The sequence below is a fragment of the Pelophylax lessonae genome (genome assembly GCF_965119305.1).
Source record: "Pelophylax lessonae genome assembly, chromosome: 9".
NCBI classification, from domain to species: Eukaryota; Metazoa; Chordata; class Amphibia; order Anura; family Ranidae; genus Pelophylax; species Pelophylax lessonae.
The window spans coordinates 140,205,143-140,230,343 of NC_138776.1; the positions used below are offsets into that span (position 1 = coordinate 140,205,143).

General features: G+C 41.3%; 1 protein-coding gene across 1 annotated transcript in view; it reads right to left on the reverse strand.

Annotated features, from left to right (window-relative positions):
• Positions 1-25,201, reverse strand: part of WASHC2C (WASH complex subunit 2C) — an 87,870-nt gene that overhangs the window by 56,690 nt on the left and 5,979 nt on the right. The window contains exons 3-16 of the mRNA XM_082268900.1: positions 24,410-24,475; positions 22,584-22,757; positions 18,697-18,790; positions 17,474-17,556; positions 17,111-17,158; positions 15,357-15,446; positions 13,883-13,970; positions 12,738-12,809; positions 10,244-10,359; positions 10,060-10,129; positions 9,878-9,937; positions 8,035-8,187; positions 5,472-5,590; positions 830-922 (exon numbers count right to left, since the gene is read on the reverse strand). Of these exons, the coding sequence (XP_082125026.1) occupies positions 830-922; positions 5,472-5,590; positions 8,035-8,187; positions 9,878-9,937; positions 10,060-10,129; positions 10,244-10,359; positions 12,738-12,809; positions 13,883-13,970; positions 15,357-15,446; positions 17,111-17,158; positions 17,474-17,556; positions 18,697-18,790; positions 22,584-22,757; positions 24,410-24,475 (1,326 nt within the window). The remainder of the gene's footprint in view (positions 1-829; positions 923-5,471; positions 5,591-8,034; positions 8,188-9,877; positions 9,938-10,059; positions 10,130-10,243; positions 10,360-12,737; positions 12,810-13,882; positions 13,971-15,356; positions 15,447-17,110; positions 17,159-17,473; positions 17,557-18,696; positions 18,791-22,583; positions 22,758-24,409; positions 24,476-25,201) is intronic.

Below are 25,201 nucleotides of genomic sequence, written 5' to 3' on the forward strand. Positions count from 1 at the left end.
CTGAGTGTCACCTGAAAAAGAAATGGATGTTCTCGATTTTTTTTTTTTGTTCACTTACCTTGTTATAGAAGAAAATATACTCACCTTCCTTCCACTTCCTCCTTCTGTGGCCGCGGCCCGCGCCGTCTCTTCCTGTTTGCGATGACTCCTGGGAGCTGAACGTCATTTTTCCCAGGAGTCAATGCGCCTGCACCGGCCCCGCTCGTCACTTCCGGTGCAGGGGCGGCATTCCCTGCTAAACAGCTTCTGGGCATGCCCAGAAGCTGTGCAGGGATGCCCCGCCTGCACCGGAAGTGACGAGCGGGGCCGGTGCAGGGCATTCTGGGACTCCGACATCACCGAAGAGGATGCAGAAGAGGACGCGCTGGCTTCAGTTGCCCACACCTGAGATGGCAGTGCTGGAGAAGAAATTTTCAAGGTAAGTATTTCTTCTAAAAAGGTAAGTGCGACCCGGGACAGTTCAGAGGCTATCCATTGTGGAATGTACTAGCCTTGACTGTCCCGTGGGTATTTTTATCTAAATTTCACCCCCGAGGCCAGAACTCTGCTTTAAGATCAGATTTAAAAGGCTGTTTAGAATAGTTAAGAGGCGTTTAGGAATAGATCACGGTTTCATATAAAAATAGGGGTATTTGCTTCTTCATTGGGTCATGTTGGGTCTGTAACTGCAAAGTGCAGTGGACTTTATGGTTCAATACACATAGGTGCCACAAGTTTTTGACTAAACTAAACATGGACTGCAGGGGTTTATCTGCAAGGATGGTCATTTGTTGTTCTTCCCAAGAGACCTTCTACATATTGTCCTGGCTATGTTTTTCATCTATATTACCTCTGAATCCTCCTCATCAGAGAACAGACCCTTGGCCAGCCTTTTGATTGAAGGTTCAGGTGGTTGAGATTTTTCTGCAGGAATCTGTATATTCTGGAAACAAAGATAAATAAATGCAAGGGACTTCAGACCACTGAAGCAAAGATAAGTATTGCAGACTTTAGTTCCGCTTTAATCAGTAAATCATAACAATGATATATACTGTACAAGCTTTTTGTTTTTCTGCTCATGGACCAGAATTTCAAAATGATTTTGGATAAAGAATTTGGAATTACAAAGTTTCAAATACAAAGTTGACTATGCAGAATAAATGGATTTTTGTAAAATCTTACCGTAAAATCCTTTTCTCTTAAGCTCATTGACAGACGCAGTCTTCTTGATTAATATCAAATAGGGCTATGCTGCCCCCTACAGGAGTAGGACTAGGCAGAAGGAAAACGTTCTGGCCACACCTTTGGGGCAGTCCCAGAGGGTATATCCTCTCTCTCTCTCTGCTACAGGAAATCAGTTATGTCACAAAGCAGTGTCAGAGAATTTAACCCAACCCAACCCAACTCAAAAACAGAGGGCGGGTACTGCGTCTGTCAATAAGCTTAAGAGAAAAGGATTTTACGGTAAGATTTTACAAAAATCAATTTTTCTCTGTCGCTCATTGACAGACGCAGTCTTCTTGATTAATATCAAATCGGGACGTCCCAAAGCAGTGCCACAAATGAGGGGTGGGATAACAGAAATCAAAAATTTAAATCCAGAAGGCCCAACCGGTGCAGACTAGAAGTCTTAAAGGCTCATCAAACCAAAGGATGAGACTCAACTGAAAATCCAACGGAAAAAAACCCACGAGGTAGACCAACGGTCTCCTCAAATTGCGGCCTGCAAAACCTTGCGGCCAAAAGAGGCATCCGCCGATGCCATCACATCAACTTTATAAAATTTTGTAAAGGTATGAACCGACGACCAGGTAGCCGCCTTGCAAACCTGGACCACTGACGCCTGATGGCGGAAGGCCCAGGAAGCACTAAGCGCCCGAGTGGAGTGCGCCTTAACAGGGAACGGAGACTCCCGACCCTTAATAGAATAAGCCTGTACCACCGTCTGTCTGATACATTTGGAGATAGTCGCGGCAGATGCAGGCAACCCCTTTTTGGGGCCATCCGTGATCACAAAAAGTGAATCCGTTTTACGAAACGAGTCCGTAGTTTTCAGGTATACCCTGATTGCCCAAACCACATCCAAGGAATGTAACGCAAACTCCCGAGGATGACTGGGCTTAGGACACAGGGAAGACAATGCAATGTCCTCATTCAGATGAAACTCTGAAACCACCTTAGGAAGGAAAGATGGATTCGGACAAAGAACAACCTTATCCCTATGAACCACCAGATATGGGGAACGACAAGATAATGCAGCAAGTTCTGATACCCTGCGTGCAGAAGTGATAGCCACCAAGAAGGCCACCTTCTGGGATAACGTAAGCAAGGGAATCTCCCTAATATCTTCAAAGGGAGGTTTCTGAAGAACCGACAACACTAAAATTAAGATCCCAGGGTGGTAAGGGTGCACGCACTGGCGGAGCCAGGTGTCGCACCCCCTGGATGAAATTCCTCACCAAGGAATGAGTAGCCAAAGGTTTCTGAAAGAAGATTGCTAATGCTGAAACCTGACCCTTGATAGTGCTCAAGGACAATTTCTGCTCAACTCCCTGTTGCAGAAAGGCCAAGATTCGGGTCACCGAATAGGTACGTGGGGGAAATCCAAGAGATTCACACCACGCAATATAAGACCTCCATGTGCGATAATAGACTTTGCTGGAAGTCGCTTTCCTTGCTTTAATTAGAGTAGGAATAACTGAAGCTGACAAACCCTTGTCCTTCAGTACCTGAGTCTCAATGGCCAGGCCGTTGAAGCCAGCTATTGTAAAGCAAGATGGAAGATCCGTCCGTGAGACAGCAGATCCTCCTTGAGAAGAAGTCTCCAAGGAGCGTCTGCGACTAGCCTCACCAAGTCGACGTCCCAGGCTCGACGAGGTCCGTCCGGAGTTACCAGGATAACTGGAATTACCTCCACCTCTATTCTGCGAGGAAGTTCCCGCAGAAACTTGAGAGGATGGAAGGCACACCGTAGCTGATAAGGGCGACCTCTGCACCTTCCTGTTGAGCCGAGATGCCAACAGATCCACATCCAGAGTGCCCCAAAGAAGGCACAGCTGGTGAAATACCTCTGGATGAAGGGACCATACCCCTTAATCCAGAGTCTGATGGCTGAGATAATCTGCCTGCCAATCCCCTTTCTTGGAACCTTGATCCGCCGACCAGCACTTTAACCACAACACGCATCTGAGGACTACTGCTGACATCGACGCATGCCCTAACAAGGGAGTTGCGTCCAAAGCGGCGTCACAGATGAACTGTAGTCCCTGTATGATCTGCTCCATCAAATCGGATGCTGCCGGGGGGATACCTCTCCCCTTTAAGTCACGGCGTAACAACTTGGCCCATTCTGTCAACGTTTGTGAAACTAAACCAATGGCCACCACTGGCCTAAAGGCTGATCCTATCAGGGAAAAAACAGAGCGGGATTCGGCTTCCACCTTACGATCCACAGGATCCTTAAAGGACAGAGCGTCCTCCAACGGGATAACAGTGGCTTTATTTAATCTGGAAATCGGTGGGTCCACCACTGGTGGTACCGTCCATTTTTTAATGAGGGATTCCTCAAACGGATAGCGCCTAGCAATGCGTTTGGAAATAGCAAGAGTTTGTTTGGGATGATCCCATTCCTCTTTAATCTTATTACCAAAGCATTTGGGTAAGGGAAAAACCTTCTCCATCTTGATAGGCTTACTAGTACCAAAGGGAATTTCCATCTCGGTTACCTCTGCCGGTGTAACCTCCAATCTTAAGGTTTCCCGGACAGCCATAACTAGTGCGTCTACCAACGCTTCTTCTTGTGCTATGGCGGAGGCAGAAACGTCCTCCTCACTGTCTGAAGAGACATTACCTGAGACCACAGCCCCAGAAGAGGGACCTGCAGCTGCAGTGACCAGCTCAGAATCTGAATCTGAAGTATCAGATGAAATCGGGGTAGGCGGGGGTCGCTTTCTTGACCCCCGTCCCTGACAGGCCACCTCCACCCGGGATACCAAAGACTCCAAAACTGTAGATAATGCATCAATTACAAGTGGGGTACTGGGCGGCCCTGCGGCCACCTCGAGGGGATCAGGTGGGGATACATGTGTGGCAGGGTCCATGATTATACAAGACACTTGCCAGCAAACAAAAAAAATAATTGCAAAGAAAAAACTTTTTAATCCCCCAGCGCAACAGCGCCCTTCAGTGTACCTGTTCTGGACCCCACAGAGAGAGAGAGAAGAGACCCCAAGGCTCACCACCTGATGCACAGAAGTTTTATCCACCTGCTCTCAGCGCTGTCTTGTTACAGACAGGAAGTCTTTTAGCACTTTTCCTGGGTAAAGGAGGCGGCTCCGCCCCTTTACACGCCTCCCGGCGCTGCCCTGCTCCTCCTCGAGGTAGCTGGGCGTTTTCAAAATGGCCGCCCCCATGCAGGAGACACGAGGCTACGCCAAAATGGCGGCGGCCTGTCACCTATGGGAAGATGGCGGCGGCCTGCGGAGGATGGTATCGGCCTGTGCGACCTGCGGGAGGTGTGGGAGGATGGCGACCTGCGGACGGAAGGTGGCCTGCAGATGGCGGTACTCTAGGCCCAGGCATCGGCCTGTATTGCAGCCTTCTGATCAGGTAGGATGTATCCCACATACCTGGCCATCATTCACAGTAATGCCAGCCACTGACTTCAATCATGGTCCTTAAACAGTGCACCCTCATACAGTGACTTTAGATAGTCAGCTCCCAAACCAAGCCTCCTGGTTTCTTATACACAAAATCACACTCAAATGGGGGATTTGTAACCTGTTATAGGATAGTGACCATCCCAGGGAGGGGCCCGCGTCCACCAACACACCCGTAGGGGGAGAGGGGGAACATTTTACTCACCATACCGGGACCAGGTGGGCGCCAACTCCTGACAGAACCCCTCTCCACCGAAGTGGCGGGGCTGTCGACCAATACCGACGCCGTGACTCAGTTTCCAACTGGTCGTTGGCGTCCAGGCGAGACGTTTAACTCGCAGAAAAAAAACTGACTTCCTGTAGCAGAGAGAGAGAGAGGATATACCCTCTGGGACTGCCCCTAAGGTGTGGCCAGAACGTTTTCCTTCTGCCTAGTCCTACTCCTGTAGAGGGCAGCATAACCCTATTTGATATTAATCAAAAAGACTGCGTCTGTCAATGAGCGACAGAGAAAAACAGTTTTGTTCAGAATAGTGTAATGAATGGAAATAGGTGGGAAAGATGCCAAATGATCCTACATGACACCATTTCCAAATAAACAGTGTTGTAGCATTTTGACAGCTCAGTGGCAATATTTTGTTTTCATTTGCCACCACATTCTGGGGATTTAATTTACAGTAGGTTCCCTACTTACAAACTAGTTCCATTTCAGGAGCTTGAAGGTTCGTATGTAGGGGACCTACTGTATAGCAGAAAAAACCCCATAACATATACAGTACATGCCACTAAATCATTGCATAACTGAAATTAATATAAAATCATGAGCATTCACACCTTTTTGTCCAGGTCTGCAGCAACTTTATTTTTGGTAACTGTTGCAGGAGGCATAGAAGGGTGATCATTAAATAAGTCATCATCATCTGCAAATAAGTCAGCAGCTGGTTTGGCTTTAGCTGAAAGGAAAAATGCACATGTTTAGGATGTTAAAGAGCACCTGTAATGTGCGAAAATGTAATGGTGTTACAGAAGTCAACAATACACTTGCATGTTGGTATGGTTAGGTTTAACCACTTGAAGACCAAGCCTTTACTGGCACTTTTTGTTTACAAGTTTATATCAGTGTTTTTCAGTGTTGCTGGAAAATTACTTATAACACCCAAACATTATAGATTTTCTTTAATCAGAGACCCTAGGGAATAAAATGGCGATCATTGAAAATTTTTTGTCATACTGTATTTGCGCAACGGTTTTTCAAACCCAATTTTTGGGGAAAAAATATATTTAAAAGAATAAAGAATATATACCCCACATTTTTTTGTATAATAAGAAAGATGATGTTATGCCGAGTAAACAGATACTTAACATATCACGCTTTAAAATTGCACACGCTCGTGGAATGGCGACAAACCACAGTACCTAAAAATCTCCATAGGCGATGCTTTTACGTGCCCGTAACACGTTACCTGTCTACAGTTACAGAGTCGGTATAGCGCTAGAATTACTGCTCTTGCTCTAATGTTCGTAGTACGAATACTGTTTACTTGTGCATGCATTCCCTTTTGTGCAAGAGCACAGAGAGATGGGGGAGTTTTACATTTCTTTTTTTCATATTATTTATACACTGTCCCTTTAATTATTTTATTTTTTTTTTTATCACTTTTATTCCTATTACAAGGAATGTAAAAATAGAAATAAGGAGGATAGGGGGGGTTAAAAAAAAAATAAATAAATAAAAAAAAGAAGATTCCAAATCTCTCCTTTATCTTTAAAAGCAAATGATCAAAAAAAAAAAAATAATATTTTTTTTTTTTTTTTTTTAAAAGCAAAAGTTTATTTCTGCCCTGGACCAGAAGGGACATCGTGAAGTCTCTCCGGTCCTCCAAGGCCATAGAGGCAGTCAGAGATGATCTAGTCTCTCAATGCCTCTGTGACCAACCAGCCACACCGTTGGATCGTTTTTGTAGTAGAGGCTTTTGAACAGTCAAAAAACAGCCTCTAACAGTTCGCTCTGTTAAAAAGTTTACAGGGGATGGATACAGCACCACAATCCAGCCCCTCTGTCAGTCCGTCCCTCTCTTGGATATGTGGCCGTGCTTGGTAAAGAGGAGCACACCCAGCGCCTATCTAGAGCAACAACGCTTTTCGCATGCCTCTATTTCCATGGCAGCATGTCCCCACTCCCCAGCTAAAACCCGGAAGCAGAGGCAGCATGACACAAGCAGTGAAGTGTCCTCACCTCCCAGGAGCTAGACAATGTTTCTATAGTTGTTATCTAACTCTCTCCTCTGCAAGACTCCAGCATCTCCTACAGTGGGCTCCAGTGACTACCACTCTACTATTGGGGACTGGCTTTAATTTTTAAACTGTTTAAAAAGGCAGATGGGACCAGTTACATGGCTGTGCCTCTAGTATACAGAAAAGGGAGCTGCTGGATAGTGGATATAATGATCTAGTTTTATACGGTCTTCTACAAGTGATTGGCACATACAGTGGGGAAATGAATTATTTGATTCCCTGCTGATTTTGTAAGTTTGCCCACTTACAAATAAATTAAGTGTCTATAATTTTATTCATAGGTGTATTTTAAATGATACAGACAGAATATCAACCAAAAATCCAGAAAAAAACACATGATACAAATGCTATAAATTGAGTTGCAGTTCAGTGAGTATTATCAGTATTTGATCCCCAACCAAAACATGTCTTTGTGCTTCCTTAAGCTTTAGTAATCCTTAAGGTTTCTTGGCTGTCGCTTGGCAACTCGAAGTTTCAGCTGCCTCCATACATTTTCTATAGGACTAAGGTCTGGGGACTGGCTAGGCCACTCCATGACTTTAATGTGCAACTTCTCAAGCCACTCCTTTGTTGCCTTGGTGGTATGTTTTTGGGTCATTGTCATGCTGAAGGACCCATCCTTGACCCATCTTCAGTGTTCTGGCTGAAGGTTCTCATCCAAGATTTTACAATTCACGGCCCCGTCCATTGGCCCCTCAATGCGGCAAAGTCACCTCGGTGCTGGACTGTAGGGATTGGTGTTCTTAAGGTCATAATCAGCATTTTTTTTCCGGATTACCAAAGAGCTGGTCATGGACCGCATGGTACCTGGCCATCTCTATGATCCTGTGAGGCCAGAAGAGACGTCATGACGTCACTTCCGGCTTTGGCAGATGTAAACACTGTCAGTTTTTGTCCCTGGAAAGCATCTGTGTTTGTGTCATCTGTGTGTGGGATCTGTGTTTTTTTTTTTATCTCATGCTTTCCAGGGTAAAGGAGATATTTGGGGTCTTATTGACCCCAGATGTCTCCATAAAGAGGACCTGTCATGGCTTATTCCTATTACAAGGAATGTTTACATTATTACCTTGTATTGTAAACATCCCTTATTGGTTAATTTTACCTGCAGGCTGGGCTGGAGCTGATCCACCAAACATTACATCATCATCAAACAGACTTGTATTTGTCAATGGCTTTGGAACAACCTCTGTAGGAGTAGCAGTCTTTTTTTTATCTTTGTCTGCCAAGATGGACGGGTTTATCACATTCTCTCCCCCTGCAGAAAACAGAATACTTAAATTATGCAAAATAATGTTAAAATAGCACTGCTAACAGGGCATCCATAGATAGTCCAATATTTGCAAGTAGAGTTGGGCGAACCGTTCGGGTCGAGCAAAAGTTCGGCCTGGACATCACCTGTTCGGCGAACACTGGAATTTGCGTGCTGCACAGTGCATTCTAAGTCCTGATTGGGCAAAGCTTTGACTAATCAGGGCACAGTAAGCCGCAAGGCTTCACTGCCGGGTTCCCTTACTGGCAATGGCGGTGGCAGCACTCGACAACCGATGGAAACATTAGCTGCGGTGCCGACATCGCTGGACTCCAGGAGAGGTAAGTGTCCTAATATTAAAATTCAGCAGCTACAGTATATGTGCAGGTACAGTATTTTTTTTTATTTTGGCGTGGGGCTCCCCTTATAAATCCATACCAGACCCAAAATTATTTTTCATTTTTATGGTTTCACTTTAGGCATCAATAAAATCACTGCTCTTTTAAAAACAGTCTTTTTTTAAAAAAAAATAAAAAATGTATGCATTGGTACATAGCCCCCGGGGCAGTACTCGGGCCCCCATACTCTTTTTATGGCCAATAACTTTTTCAGGTTCGGGTCCCATAGACTTCAATAGGGTTTGGAGTTCGGGTCCGAACTTTTGCTACGTTTGGGATTTCTGGTGCAAACTGAACCCGGGAGGTGTTCAGCCCATCTGTATTTGCAAGCAATGTGACTAATATGAACACTATGAGTGCAAGTCCTTTGTGAACTCCAATTCACAACTTTACTCTAACTGCACTCATATTTGAAAGAGCTGGGCCAAGTATGAAGCACCAGTGCTGCAGTGCAGGCAGTTAAGTGAACCTCTTGCTTTCCCCTAGATGGGCAAAGCAACAGGTTGGTGTTCAGTTTTAAACTTTGTGGTTCCCAAGAGGAGTACAGGGTTTCATCTGATGCAAATTCAAGGATAAGTTCATCTTTTGGAACAGGTTACATAATCCTCCCGTATTTAGGGTGGAACATGTCACAAGTTCCAGCAACTGCCATCAATTCAGCTGATCTCTATCATTCTGTGACAGCGGGCAGGGGGATCTTCTCCCCCCCAGCCCCTCTCACTTTTTAAAAAGAACGTGCCCATGCAGGCTGCGTCCACAAGGCTGCGTCATTCGTTTACAGTTTCCTGTGAATTAATGAACTACAACTACCATCATCCATTTCGGCTGACTGCTTGTAGTTCTCAATGAACTGCGAGGGCGCTGGGGAGTGCCTTCCTAATTCATTGATTCTTTATGCTCTCAAGTAACTGCCTGTCCATACAAGTTACGGGCAGACAGCTATATTGAGGGTCTGCAGGAGCCCTGCATTGCACCCATGAGCTGCAGATTGTGGGTGCAATGCTCTGCAGGCTCCCTATCTGCAAAATACAAAATGCATTTATTATTTTTTTATGGAAAGATGAACTTATCCTTCAGCAAATTCTCATTTCTCAACAGGCCAGTCTGTAGAAAACAACTTTGTTTTTCTTGACTGCCGGGATTCAGGAGTGTTGGGTTTTTTACAGATTAGGTAACACTACTTACACACTTTGATAAATCAGTTAATCAAATTCACCGGTGAAATATCTAATCTAACTATGTTAAATCAATTTGCATATCTTTTTGGACAAACTCTACAACTCCGCTGCCTCCCTTACCTGGGAAAAGGGAAACCCCTCCGTATGGTGGCTTCTTTTTCATATCAGGTGGCAACGTTTCTAGAAAAGAATAAAAACAATGCTTTACAGCTGAAAAAAAAACATGTTTCCTAATAAGGAACGTTAAAATAATTTGTTGTAGTTGAAGACAGACACTGAATTCTCAAAGCAGATATCCCTACCAGGTTTGGCAACAGGTGCTGGCTCTACTGGCTTGCGTTCTTTAGTCTGGAGGTCAGAGAAAAGATCGCCCTGAGGGTACATAAGCAATATTTTAAAAATATTTAACCACCTCATTTATGAGATATTTAAAATGTATCTGATTTAAAAGCATAACAAAAGTAAAATTCATGCAGCTTCACCAACCTCTTCATCATCATCGTCATCAAAAAGCCCCTTTCCTCCACTGAAGAGCCCTCCTTTATTGCCAAAGAAGTCTTCATCAGTAAGTTTGGGTGGTTTGAACATGTCATCATCTTCATCTAAAATCACATGTAAAGAAGTATAAATGAGAATAAGAAGAAAGCAGGTTACTGCATACTGTATTGGAGCTAAACCACATCACTCACAAAACAGGCGTTAAAGTCCCAGTCTACTTAACTATGACAGAAATTATATAAAAGTTATGAAAAAAAAAAAAAATTATATATATATATATATATATATATATATATATCGTATTTTCCGGCGTATAAGACGACCCCCCTATTACATGATCTACCGGTAATACTTATACTTAGGTTACCTTGGAGATATTATACTCTGCGTATAAGACGACCTCCCATTTTTGGGGGATTTTTTTGAGGTTCAAAAGTAGTCTTATACGCCAGAAAATACAATATATATATATATATATATATATATATATATATATATATATATATATATATACACACACACACACACACTTTTTTCCGCTCATTGTCTGCAGGCTAAAATAAGAGTTACCATTACCTACTGAATGTATTTGGAATTACCAGCTCCCCAGGTCTTTGGCTGATATTCTAAAATTAACTATTGTAACACTTTCTTAAAGATCACTTTTATTTAAAAAAAATTCAGTTATTGTGTAGGGTTAGAGGATAAGTTCACCCTTGAAACATGTTACATGCTCCACCCAATTTTAGGTCCTCCCTCCCTGTGGCAGTAGTAGAGAGAGAAGTTTCCTTTACTAGGTATCACGATTTGAAATCAGCGCGGCTTCACCCATACAGCCATGTCATACATACAGACAGACAGCTCTGTGTGCCTGAACGAACTACAAGCCCCGACATCCCTAGTGGCTGTCGGCTTGTAGTTCTCAATGAACATGGTGTATGAATTTTGATACACTGTCTGTTTACTTACATTATATTCTTTGATATTATGAGGTCTTGTAAATAATCGGTTCTACCACGATTGGTTGGTTCTAACACTATAGAGATCTGCACAGCGCAGCACCAAACCCATTTTCGGTTTAAAATTCCACACCAGACACTACCTTGGTAGATAAAGTAGGGGCAGCAGCCATATTTATTTAGTTTTATTATTTCATTATACATAGCACGGAGACACACACATACATACATTTTCACATTGAGTCTTCCTAGCAGCGAGTATCGGCTTACCCGTATAGGATGTACGAGCAATCAGATACACTGACAATGTGAGGGAGACCTGCAATCCAAGAGTAGAAGAAATCCAAGTTTGAGACCGCACTCAAGGTATTATGATGAAATCAATAAGTTTCTTTATTCATCATAGATAAAGCAAACAGACAGTGTGCAAACAGACGTGTCGGGTTGACGCGTTTCACGATGCTGTAGATCGCTTACTCGTGGTTATGAGTAAGCGATCTACAGCATCGTGAAACGCGTCAACCCGACACGTCTGTTTGCACACTGTCTGTTTGCTTTATCTATGATGAATAAAGAAACTTATTGATTTCATCATAATACCTTGAGTGCGGTCTCAAACTTGGATTTCTTCTACTCTTGAATGACGGATCTGACCTGCACCAGGTTCTGAACATACACCTGAGCGGCTTTCTCTCTGTTTGTTCCAGGGAGACCTGCAAGGCATCAGTGGACTGCTGGTCGCTGGTGCAATGCTTTACAGGCTCCTACTACAAAAAATAATAAATGCACATTTTTGTACCTGCCAAAAGATATTCATTTTTTATTTTTTTGTAGAAAGGTGAACTTATTCTTTTATACAGGTGTAATTCAAGTGTCTTCATACGTATATATATATATATATATATATATATATACATACATACATATCTCAAAGCAAAAGTTTTCACATTTTTGATCCTTTAGAGCCCAACTCCAGGTTTTAGTGAACTTTAAATAGTTTGGACAAAGTTGGTCCAAACAAACTCATTTCAATCCCTAACACGTGTGCTTACTGTCAGCGCTGTATAAACAGTATGTAGCTTCAGTATACAGCGTTGTATACCAACTTCCTGTCCTGTTCCCAAAACAAAGTCAAAATGGGCTGGGCACTGCTTGGCCATTCACAGGAAGAAAGCTTTGCATGTTATGAATGAATACAAGGCATCCTCCGATTGGCTGAGGTGGAGCAGTGGGGGGGGGGAGGGGGGGTGTGAATGGGTAGCGCTCAGCCCAACTCTTTTATTCCGGGAACAGGGCAGGAAGTTCCCATCCCTCTGACAAAACACAGCGCTGTATATTGTATGTAGCTGGTGCTGGTCCCAGGGGGCACATCTGTTAGTGAAGCAGCTAATTCATTTGGACCAGCTTAATCCAAACAAACTTTTTAAAAAGTTTACTAAAACCTGAAATTAGGCTTTATCTTTAATAAACTGAATGATGCATATTTATGTCCATTCTGCTATAATACACAGAATATGCCCTACCATCAGAAGGAAGTTTTCTAACTTCTTTTTTCTCTTTTTCTTTCTTGGATTTGACTTCTGACGATGATATGGCTAAAAAATACACAGAAAGTATATTTATTACATCCCCTAAAAGATAAATATGGAGTGAAGAAAAAAAAAAATAAAAAAGAACCTTATACTCACCTAGGTGGATGCAGCATCAGTCCAATGCTGCATCTGTCCCCGCCGCTTCTGAAGTGAGAACTGAGCGATCCAACGCCGCTGATCTCTCAGTTCTCCCCTCTGTTTTGAGCAGAGAGCTGTGACTGTCAGTCACCAACTCTCTGCTCTGCCTCTCCGGCGCAACTCTGATGGTCCCTGAGCACTAACAGGAGGTAGTGTTCACCTTACCCTACTGAGTGCTGTGAGATACTATAGCTTGTATGTAGAATCTATAGCTTATCTCAGCTTGCTTATAAAAGAGGAAGTAAACCCTCCTCTGCAACGTTTACCTATAGGTAAGCCTATGATAAGGCTTACCTATAGGTTCTGTAAGTATCTCCTAAACATGTACCATATAGGAGATATTTACCTTACATGCAGCCAGTGACATCACTGGCGCATGCGCTCTGAAGGATCGGCCGCTGGTGCCGTTCCTTCAGAGCCCCATGCCGTGGCCGGATGCCGCGATCCCGGAAGACGGGTGATTGAACATGACGCCCGTCATACAGGTAAGCGGGGGGCATACTAGCTCATTATGTGTTTCTCTTTCAGGTTGAAAAAAAAATGTTTTTAATGGGTTTACAACCTCTTTAATGCAAAAACACAGAACAGGCTGTTAGGTTTCTAGTTTTTATTTATGGTTTTGTCTACTGTACAAAATACATATTGTATTAAAATGCATTTTAATACTAGAAAATACACATTCTCTTGCATAAATTATTCTTCGCAATGGATTTGTAATTCTGTCATGATATCTATTGTGCAATAAAAAGTAAAAAAAAAAAAAAAAAAAAAAAAAAAAAAGCCCCTCAGTGTGCCTAAACAGGTCATAAAAAATAAGCAGTTTTTTTTGTTAAACTTAATGCCATACCGGAACCTACAGTATTGTAATGGAAATGTTTTCCCCGTAGGAACCTTTAACATCCCTATAATGCATTAATACGTGACAGAACTTTACTCACATGACTCATCTGCCTCCAGTCTTTTTGGAATTTCTGCTTGTATCCGGGCAGCCAGTTCATCAGCAAAAGATTTTGTTCTAGTCTTTGCCTGGGGGATACACAAATACTCAGCATTGGTGCTACTTCTTATGAGGATTGCATTTTACCCAGAATACTGCACTGTGTACTTGAGAAGGTATTGTCATGACTGGTACTAATTCCTATAATTACCTAATTTCTAACAAAAAAGCTTGTGTATTTAGGATGGCACTACTGTCATTGAGGTACAAGTCAATAAATGGTACTACAACATACAGTGGTTGGTAGCAAAAAGTTTAAACTAGCATGTTCACCAGTTCCAACAACATGAAAAAAGAAAAATGACAACAGGAAACTAATGGAACATTTTCAATAAGTGCCAAAGCAGTGATACACCATACAATGTTTGCCCCACCATTTGTCATAAGTGAGCTGGATTTCAGACTGCCACAAAAACAATCTATTTGTACAGCTAATAGTCTTAAGGGTGTCTTTATTTTGTGTGCAAGCAGCCTCTCCTGAATTGGGAATAAAGGATAAAAGGCAGATGAATTGGGAATTGAATAAAGGCAGCCTTGCAAGGTTGTTACATATTTACACAGTGTTGCAATTTGTCGTGAAGAGCAATTGCTCCCCAAAACAAGGGATGCTAATCATAGTGTACCCTTGTGGGAATTGGGACCCGTTCCCACTTTCTGCCATGCATTAACATTTCATTAAGACAGCCCACTTATTCGGAACAAGCTACCAACACACCAGAATAGAATGAACCTGCAGCATGTTTTCTGATGCAGAACACCACAACACATGGCAGCGCGTTACCATGTACTGTGGTGCACTGCAACCTATGTGTCAGAGATGGGTTGACATTGAAGAATGGCCCCTAAAGAAAACCTGTAGTGAGACAAATACAGAAACTGCTATTGCTAACCTTAGGGAAGGCTAAGTTGCCTGCCTGTTATGCTGATCCACTGGCTTCAGTTCTTCAAGTTACCAGCCAGGAACAGGTATGATGATCAGGAGACTGACACAAGTCAGTCATTTTTATCTGCTTAATTGTGCCAAGCAAAAGGGTTGACATGACAGCTGGGCAGGTAGCATTTTCAGAAGGAAAAAGTCAGTAATAGCAGCCTCCATGTTTTTCTTAAGACATGCCTTTATGCAGGTTGTGTATAAACATATAATAAAATTATATATTTTAGATAAAGTATGTATATATAAAATGTAATGCCATCGATTTCAGGTCAATTTTAAAAGATACATGCTGGTATCTGCTATTTAGTCCAGAGGGCAGTGTAATAACTAGTAACTAGACAGGGTTGTAATAACAAGTAACTACACCTTAAGATCAATGAGGCCACTAAAGTAACAGTATACGTGCTTATCTCACTAAATCAAAAAACATAAAAATATCTAGACAGGAAGAATTGAAAAATAAATAGCTGGCATATTTTACAGTTTTATCATTCTCCTCCTCGTCTTCTTTGTCTGATTCTCCAAACAGATCTGATCCATTATCTTCATCCTCATCACTCAAGGCTGTACGCTGGTGAAATGGATAAAATAATAATGTATTTTTCAATTTAATGCAGGAAGGAAGAATCTCATTTATTTAAGTATTGCAAATAAGAACTGTCTGTGCTGCCCTTCAGCAATGAAACACATACTTTAAAGTGGTTATAAATGAAAAAAACTTTTATGCTTTTAATCTTTATGCATTAAGATAAAAAAAAAATCTTCTGTGTGCAGCAGCCCTCCTCAGCCCCCCTCTTACCTGAGCCCCCCCTCTCAATCCAGGGATGTACACATTTTTTTTTGTTATGACTCGAGTATAAGCCGAGGGGAACTTTTTCAAAACAAAAAATGTGCTGAAAAACTCTGCTTATACTCGAGTATATATGGTACATGTGAAATAAAATAAACCACTTGGTGAAAATAGCCCAAAATTATTAAAGCATAATCGAAATAGTGACAGTTCATCAAAAGTGAATAATTGTGACTTTCAACTTCAATGAATCTTCAAAACCACAACAGTGCTCTCACCTTGATGGTCTGATATACACGCATCTCAAACTGTGAAAAATCAGCGCAACCAACAAATAAGAATAAAAATACTAAAATAACCTAGAGAAAAAATCTCCTGAGGGAAAACTAAGGCTGCAACCACTACTAATGCTTCCACTGCACATAATATATCAAAAACAAAACTCAACAACGTGCTGCGCCAAAGAGGAATATAGTGCAAACAATATATTACTAATAAAAATAAATAAACGTGAAAAAAAAATTTATATATATTTATTTATTATCATCTAGCTCTTAATTAAATCAATAGGTGCAAAATACAAAAAAAAAAAAAAAAATCAACTGAAATTCATTGTGATTAAAGCATGCTTTAAACAGTCCATAAAGTGCAAAGAGTGCTGAAGTGAAAAATAGCTTTCAGTGCTGAATAGATAAGGTGCTTGTGCTATCCTCCATCTGAAGAAATGGCCGCTCACCTCCTGCTCTGAATTTCAGTTGATTTTTTTGGTATTTTGCACCTATTAATATAATAGCTAGATAATATATAGAATCATTTTTTTCACAGCATATATTTTTTTATCAGTAATATATTTATTGTTTACACTTTGGCGCAGCACTGTTGAGTTTGTTTTTGATATACACACATGTATAATGATATCCAGCTTGTTACTCTAATATCAGTGTCCTTGATGCATCTGTAGTGTGGCCTACCACTCACTAGGGTACACTTATCCACTTAGATGTTCCTCCTAAGTAATGGGAATGTGGTCCCTTGAAGAGCATCTTACCCACACACTGTTTGATGCTCATATACCCTGTGAAAACAAAGGGTGTCCCAATAGTGTAAAACGTACAAAAACTGCTTTATTTAGCTATAAAATGCTGTTTACATCTATAAAACAACATCAGGCATTAATAGGGGTACTGTTCCTGGTCTGACATCACTTCCAGTCAATGCGCCCTCAGGCTCCGCTGTACACGCTGCGTCACGCACTACATGACTTCTTTAGGGGAAATTTTATAATTCTGGACTATTTTCATCAAGTGGTAATTTTATTTCAAATTTCTTTATTGAGATACATTTTTATAAAAATGTGGTAACATACCTATATCTGAGGATTGGTAGTGCAGCATTATTTTTATTTACACTGGATAGACACCATTTAACTGTATAAGTATTCTTACCAATTTCTTCTCCTCTTCAGAGTTGTTGCCAAAATCCTCATCGGACTCCTGAAAACATACACAGGCAAGATTTAGAGAAGCTGAATAATAATAAAAAAAAAAAAAAGTATTTCAAATAATTGTAAAACTATGAAAAATATAACAGAACTTACTATAAAATGTATTTTCTTTTCAGGAAATGCAGAATGAATACAAAAATTGTCACTGAGCACTTTATAGCAGTTACACAAAGATATTAAATACAATATTTCTGACAGGTGACACCTGAAGGATCCAGATCATGAATAGGTCCTTATATTAAGATCAGAAGCTTTGCGCTCTACTTCAGATGCTTAAATAGATGTCACTAAAAAATAGGTTTACCTCCTCATCTTTATCTTCCTCTTCTTCCTCCTCCTCCTCCTCACTGTCTAGGACGCTTCCTCTGTCAATATCCACAGAGCCTTCTATTGAAAGAAAAGAACATATTGATGCAAAGTTTAACAGCACATACATGCATTTGACTAAACATATACTGTAATGATGTGGGAAATACTACACATGTCCGTGCAGCCACTGCTCCCCAAATGCCATTGGTGTGGGTGTAGGGCCCTGATTGCAGATGGTGTTTGCTCAGGGACACGTACCTGCACCCACACGGATGTCATACTGGGAGCAATAGTTGTGTCAATAGAGCCATTGCGCCCCAACTGACATCAGTGGGACTGCCTGCACGGAACACCTGTGTGGGTAAACACAGCCCTTGCATGGGGTACGCATTGATAACATCAATTTAAAGATAATGAAATGTACATGAAGTCAATCTGCTAAGAAAATTATTTACCAACATGCTGGTCAGGTAGAAAAAAAAAAACACATATCCTCTCAATCAGATCTTTGATTTCCATCATTTTGATCATTTCCATCCAATTCGGAGGATAAAGGTAAAAATGAAATCCAATTCTTTTCAAAGCAAGAGTGTTTTTTATGGAGCCGCCAAAAAATTCTAAAATTATCAATTTCAATTCTTGTCTATACTTTCCAAAAGAAAAAAAAATAAATTCTCATTCAATAAATTTTAATTGATTTTTCAAGAGAGGTGATTTGAGCAACCAGAACGCCCACACAGGGGCTAAGCATCTGCAAAAAAACGATTATATAATAAAGAATAACAAAAGAAGTAACAAAAGGAAGTTAGACTCCCAAGGGTCAACTGTTCAAGATTTGTACCAGAATTGGTCGAGAATGGGCCAAGCAGACTGTCTCAAGGGGCTGAGGAGCTATTTGAAGTGAAAAAAATCAGTTCAAGGTAAGAACAAAATGAAGTCAAAAGGGAGTAGTGAGGAAAAGGGGAAGGGAAAGAGTAAAGAAGGGTTGGAGAGGAGTCCCAACAGACTCGGGATCCTGCCCTAACCCAAGATAAGAAATAGAACAAACTTGCAGGGTGTAAAGAACAGAAGGCATTTTTTTATATTGAAAGTGAACAGATTGATGCAGATTAAATTTTCCATTAGTGAAATCTCAAACCAATTATTTCATACACCCAATCTTCATAAGCATTAAAACTTTTCTACATGTGAGTCTCTTATTAAAAAGTTATAAATTACCTTCACTTGAAAGATCTCCAAGCCCAACGTCCTCTTGCTGCATGAACAATTGTGATCCAATTAAATAAGGTAGTGGCCGATCTATATAAAGATCCTGAAATAATATTGGATATCAATCAATAAAACCATGTAAAAGTGCCTTCATGTAGTATTGATTAACTCAGTTTAGCCTAGCACCAAACAACCATGTTTCCACTTCCACCTAATTACAGTAAGGCCCTTTTAAAACAGGCTTTCCAATGAGGTGTCCCTGACAGTTTTTGAGGTGGACCTGATCAAAAAGTGCCATGCAGCTCTTTTGGCAGGCGGATGTAAATGGACTCGTGTGTTTACATCCACCCACCTCTGAGTTTGTCCTATTCTGTTTTTTTGGACCTAGAAATGAAGGCAAGGAGACATCCTGATGTAAAAGTCCATTTACTTCCAGCTGCCCATACAGCCATCACAGGCCTGGAAAGGTCTGCTGTCAAAATGACATCCTGTTCAGTTCTGAATCTGCAAGGGATCATTCATGGGTTCATGGAGCTGACAAAGCCCCATTTAAAAGACACTTCTAAAACAAAAATACTGATTTCTAGTTGCTGTGAGAGCTGCGTGATTCTGGATAAAATGAGAATCTATTTTTTGCTTAGAATAAAGATCACGATTCTCTCATGATTCTACAAAAATGTTTTTATTTTAAAGATTCTCAACCCCTAAACATTAGGTTATCAAACAAGATGGCAAAAAAATAAGACACAATAGTTACTGATAGCTTCAATGAAATTTAAAAAAATGTAATGAAAAATAATGCAACCCCAGCGTGCAGCTGTCTAACATCTACCTCTCCCTGTGTAACGGTCTGCTTTCATTGCCGCCTAGCGCCGGCTGGTCCGGGCACATGTGCAGTAGAGCGGGTGTCCTTTGCAGTTTACCACGGTCATCGGGTCTCTCGGCTCACAGATTTCCCTTACATTTCACAAAGATGACCCAAGAGAAGAGGATTCACTTAAATAAAATGGCTGTTGTATCACCTTTAAAATGTGAGTGCATTAGCTGCAAGTGTTTTTATTCCTGTCTGAAAAAACTGTATTACACTAGGGGGGATGTGCGCTCTCTTGTTTTGTTTCTGAATCGTAAATATCGAGATTACGATCTTTTAAAAAATTAATCGTGCAGCTCTAATTGCTACAGATGAGTTCACGTCACACAATTCACAAATGCCAGTTTATGGCAGACATCAGTGGGTTATATCGCACCTTATAAAAGGCACCCAAAATAGTCAACCCCAGATCTCTACCTAAATGTACTACAACAGCTGTACTATTGAAATAATAAACAAATGGGAAATCTACTGAGAGACCTCTATTATGGCCCATGGCAAGTGGTTGTACATGGTAATTAATATATCCCCTACAACCAAGCTATCCAAAAAAAAAAAAAAATCAACAATTTTTATCAACTCCTACGTGAAAAGCAGCAATGATTAAATATATTATTACATCCACATTTAAAACCAGTGCTAAAAACACAAATATGTGCCTCAAATACCAGACCTCTGAGGCAGCCCCCCGTGGGCAGGGAAAAACGTGTAAAAGGGAGAGGCTTGTGGAGCGCTGTAAGACTGAGGCCATCTCACACACGTTAACAACACAGACTGGATGAGCTGCTATTTTCCTAAGTATACTAATACACACTACTAATGGGTGATATTTCATGCCAGCAGGACAATTTACATCTTCCTTCTTTGCCAAGAGCGGCACTACAAGTATAAGCAGGTCACAAATATAACAGCTAAAGTTCTCAATCTTTCCACGCAAATTTACCATACAAAAAAAAAAAATTTAAAATTTCCTTGGAATTAGATCCACCAGATTTACCCTGGTACATTATCCACAACACTGCGTGTATTCTGAAATCCACATCTTAGGTCTGATGAATTTTAAGCAGTTGACATAATTGCGCTGGTTCATAGTACCTGTCCTGAATTTAGGGACAAGCTGGGAATTTATCACTAACAGAGCTGGGTGCTGTGATCAATAGAGTTTTAAAAGGATAAGTTCACCTTTTCTAACGTTACACCCATATTTAGGAAGTAACATGCAACATGTTCCAAATCCACAAGCCCCCGAACCGCCTCGGCTCCCCGATGTGACAGGCTTCCCTGGCGCTCTGTCATTCTCTGCAAAGAACGTACCCATGCAGAGCTCCACCCACCCAGCACGTCACTCATTCATAGGATGGAAAACAACAAGGTCTGTCAGCCTTTGCGGCTGTTGGCTTGTAGTTCTCAATGAACTACCACAGCGCTGTTTCAGTGCCATGGTAGTTCATTGATGCTTCCTGTTAGTGTGTAGCTGTTTGGCCATATGATGTATGGCCAAACAGCTTACACAGTCTGCAAGAGCCCTGCATTGCAACCACAATCTGCTGATTGTGGGTGCAATGCTCCCCAGGCTCTCAACAAAAAAATTACTAAATGCACATTTTATTACCTGCAAAAAGATGTGCATTTATTGTTTTTAAAAAGGTGAACTTATCCTTAAGTCCCGTGATGAGAATTAAAGCCTCTTAAGACAGCCAAGGTGACACCGTCCACTCTCATCCAAGGCTTACCAGAAAGCTTGTGACCCCCTAAAAGGCACTAATTTACAATTTCAGAACTCGCATCATGAATCTTCACAGGAAAGCCCGAAGAACATATCACAGGGATAAGCCACAACCTCCTCTCTGTGCCCTGCTGTGTTGCTGGCATGCTGCTTCCTTTCCAATGTTGCACTGTTTAAATAGCCTGCTACTTTCTTTCTGACCTCTGCTTCATGAGCAATATAAGAAAAATGTCAGCGCTGCTATATATACATATAATAATAAGAAAGTGATAACGCCCAGTGGGAGGGCGAAACGCGTCTATCGAATCCAGAGCGTATTACGTCATTTCAGGTCAGTGGAACGCACGCCGGAACTACACTGGAACCACCGCACTGCACACGATTAGGAGGAAACTAACCTATTTTTAATGTGAGTGGATATTTTTATCTTTAATAAATGCAATTATATACTTCACCATGGAGATTCCTTCTTTTTATTTGAGTCACGGAGCCATCTAACAGCCCAAGCAACTTATATCGGGACACTGTACCCCTTACCATCATCCACACAGACGGGACTAGGACCAACATTGAAAATCCAGGCTTATGACCATTACCTTTCTGGTGAGTAGGGTCACCACAGGGGAGCACTATTGAAGCACGTTTGCAGCACCCGAAGAAGCATTTACTAAGCACTTTGAGCACTGAGACCACTTCATACGTACTTTATTTATTTTTTGTATACTATGTATGATTATATGGACTCTAATATTTATGCATAGCATCTTTCTTATATGCACTTACGGATATATCATCATTGGTATATATATTTATCTACTGGATTTAATTGATTAGTGCATTACACAGACAAGGCACAGTTAGCAATTTATCTTATTATTATATGTATATATAGCAAGTGCTGACATTTTTCTTGTATTTCAGTTTAAAGGCACAGGCACATTTTAGGTCCATCACATTTGGAGAGTGAGCCTTTCCGAAAATGGTGGCGGAAAACACAGTTGGAGCAAATTTTATATAGAATTTAGAACACATGGAGTATTGAGGATAATGTAACCTGGTTAAGTTGGTGGAATCTATTTCGAATTAAATATTTTTGTATGATGAATGAAATCGTCACACAAAGATAGTTGACTTTTCAACATTGTATAAAATTTTAGCACCGAATTGTGGATTTAATACTTACATGGGCATTAGAAGGCTCTACAATTTTAGTGTTTGGTGTAGTGAGCCTTCAAGATTATCCAAAGATGAAAAACTCCCCAACATCAATCCAGGCTATATATCACAATCCCAACTTACCTTTGGCTCCAGAATCGGGTCAACCCTTTCATTTACTTCTTCATCCTCAGAATCAGAATTTCCTGCTTTGATATCTAGCTGTTCAAATGCAGTTTCCAGTACTTGTAATCCATAATTCACAGCTTCCTGAATTTTCGGAATTAATTCTGCTTCCTTTTGTTCTCTGGTCCTCTCCTTAAGGCATAAACAATTCGATAAATATGAGAAAAAAAAAACCTCAATACTGCTATGCTTAAGCAACATTTCAGCTGATAGACAGGGGGAGGCAAATCATTTTTTGTCTATGATGGAAATGTATTCAAAAGGAAAGTACTGGCATATGCTGGGGAAACAGCCTCAGTGGGAAACACAGGCTCTGGCATTTGACAGTTGAATGACAGCAGTGCCCACACTTTAAGCTCTGTTCCCACCTTAACCACTTAAGCCCCGGAAGATTTTACCCCCTTCCTGACCAGGGGGTTTTTTGCAATTTTTTACTGCGTGATTTTAACGGACAATTGCGCGGTCGTGCGACGCTGTACCTAAACGAATTTGACATCCTTTTTTTCCCACAAACAGAGCTTTCTTTGGTGGTATTTGATCACCTGTGCGATTTTTACTTTTTGCGCTATAAACAAAAAAAGAGCGTAAATTTTGCAAAAACAACAATATTTTTCACATTTTTTTATATGCAATTCCCCAAAAAAAATGTAAAAATCTTAACATTTTTGGCCAATTTGTTTTCTGCTACATATGTTTGGTAAAAAAAAAAAAACACAAAAAGCGTATTTTGATTAGTTTGCGCAAAAGTTATTGCGTTTACTAACTAAGGGAAAGATTTCTGTCATTTTTGGTGTTTTTTTTTTTTTAACGCGTAATGGCAGCGATCTGCGATTTTTTTTGCGGTACTGCGACATTGTGGCGGACAGATCGGACCCTTGACTGACATTTTTGACACTTTTGGGGTTACCAGTGACATTACTGCAGTAATCAGTGCTATACATATGCACTGTTACTGCAAAATGACACTGGTAGTGAAGGGGTTAACTTTATTTGAGAGGGAGGGGTGGTGTGTGTCCCTAGGGGCGTGATTCTTACTGTGATTGGCTGTGGCTTTAAGTGTAGGAACATTGATCAACGGTCCTACATAGTAGAACCGTATGATCGCTGTTTCTACACAGGGGAGAATGACAGGCGGCTTGTTTACATCAGCCGCCTGACTTTCTCCCTCTGCACCGACGATCGGGCCTGCCGGTCACACGCACGGACTTGCTGGGGAACGAGCCGGGGCGGGGGCGCGCGCTCGCCCGCTATTGGCTCCCAAGCAAGTGACAGGCTAGTGACGTATATATACGTCACTTTGCCTGGCCGGGGCTGACTGCCGACGTATATCGTCGTGCGGCGGTCGGCAACCGGTTAAAGCTGAATTCTGACACAAAAAGATTGTGCCCACACCAAATGCCTTTGCAAAGCCACAGAATCATCACTGTTCTATACATTGCCTGTGAACAAAAGAATGACTATGGAAGGGACCAGTAGGCTCCATCAACTATGGGCTTAATGTTGAATATTACAGGGGGGCCAATGTAAGACCAGTCATCCTGCACAAGGAGAGAGAACAGCAGTGACCGGTTTTTCTTACAGGAAGCTCCTGCACAGAAGTTTCACACTGGATTACTGAACAGATCTGGAAGAGATACACAAAGCACACCAAGATTCAAGGAAGAATACACATGGTTCTTGTATTTAGATGATATTTGCGTATCTCAGAGTTCGGCTTTAATAGAGAGATTTCAACAGAACTAATGATTACAATATACCCACAGATGAAAACATATGCCACCTACTTGCTCAGGTTTCTCTCCTTGCTCAGGCTTTACGCTATGTTCTTCAACCTCTTCATCATACACTCGCTGGAAAAAATATATATATATATATATATCATGACGACATGCAACGACATGTTAGCCTTGCACTAAGCGGACCATGTCAGTCACAAGTAGACCTCTTTCTGAAAATGCTAGTTGCCTGGCTTAAATACTTCCAGTCACTGACCTGCAGCAAGTATGCAGCAAGTTAGGTTAGAGTGAACTCAGAACTCCCTTTCTGCCCATTTGTTTTGGGTCAAGGTCTTTGGAGGTTTGAGTAGGCGCTGACTTTAGCACGAAACGCGTTACCTTTTATGTTCCTGTCATGCCTGTGATGTGATTTTTAATACTTCAATAAAGTTACCAAAGAGTGCAGCAATATTCCGGATTTTTGCATGTCTCTGAATCTCACAGATGAGCTGTGCACTTGTGCAGCACCCTGGGTTCCTGTTCACAACGTGTGAGAGTCGGTCACTCACATAGGAGCGGCATTTCTTTGGCATCAAGGTCTTAGAGTACTGAAGTCAATGACAGCCAGGCAATAAGCATTTACAGAAGGAAAAAGCAGCCTACTTCTTGCAGTACAGGCTTGCCTACCATTTGTACACAATAATCAATACTTATTGACTGAAATAGCACACCTAGTGATCTATGAGTATGATCTTATAAAGAGAAGACCTTTTTGATAGATCCCACTAGAATGACTAGATAGATAGACAAAGCAGTGAAAAATTGTCACTCTTTAGAGCCAAGTTCTCCTTTGTGTTTCAT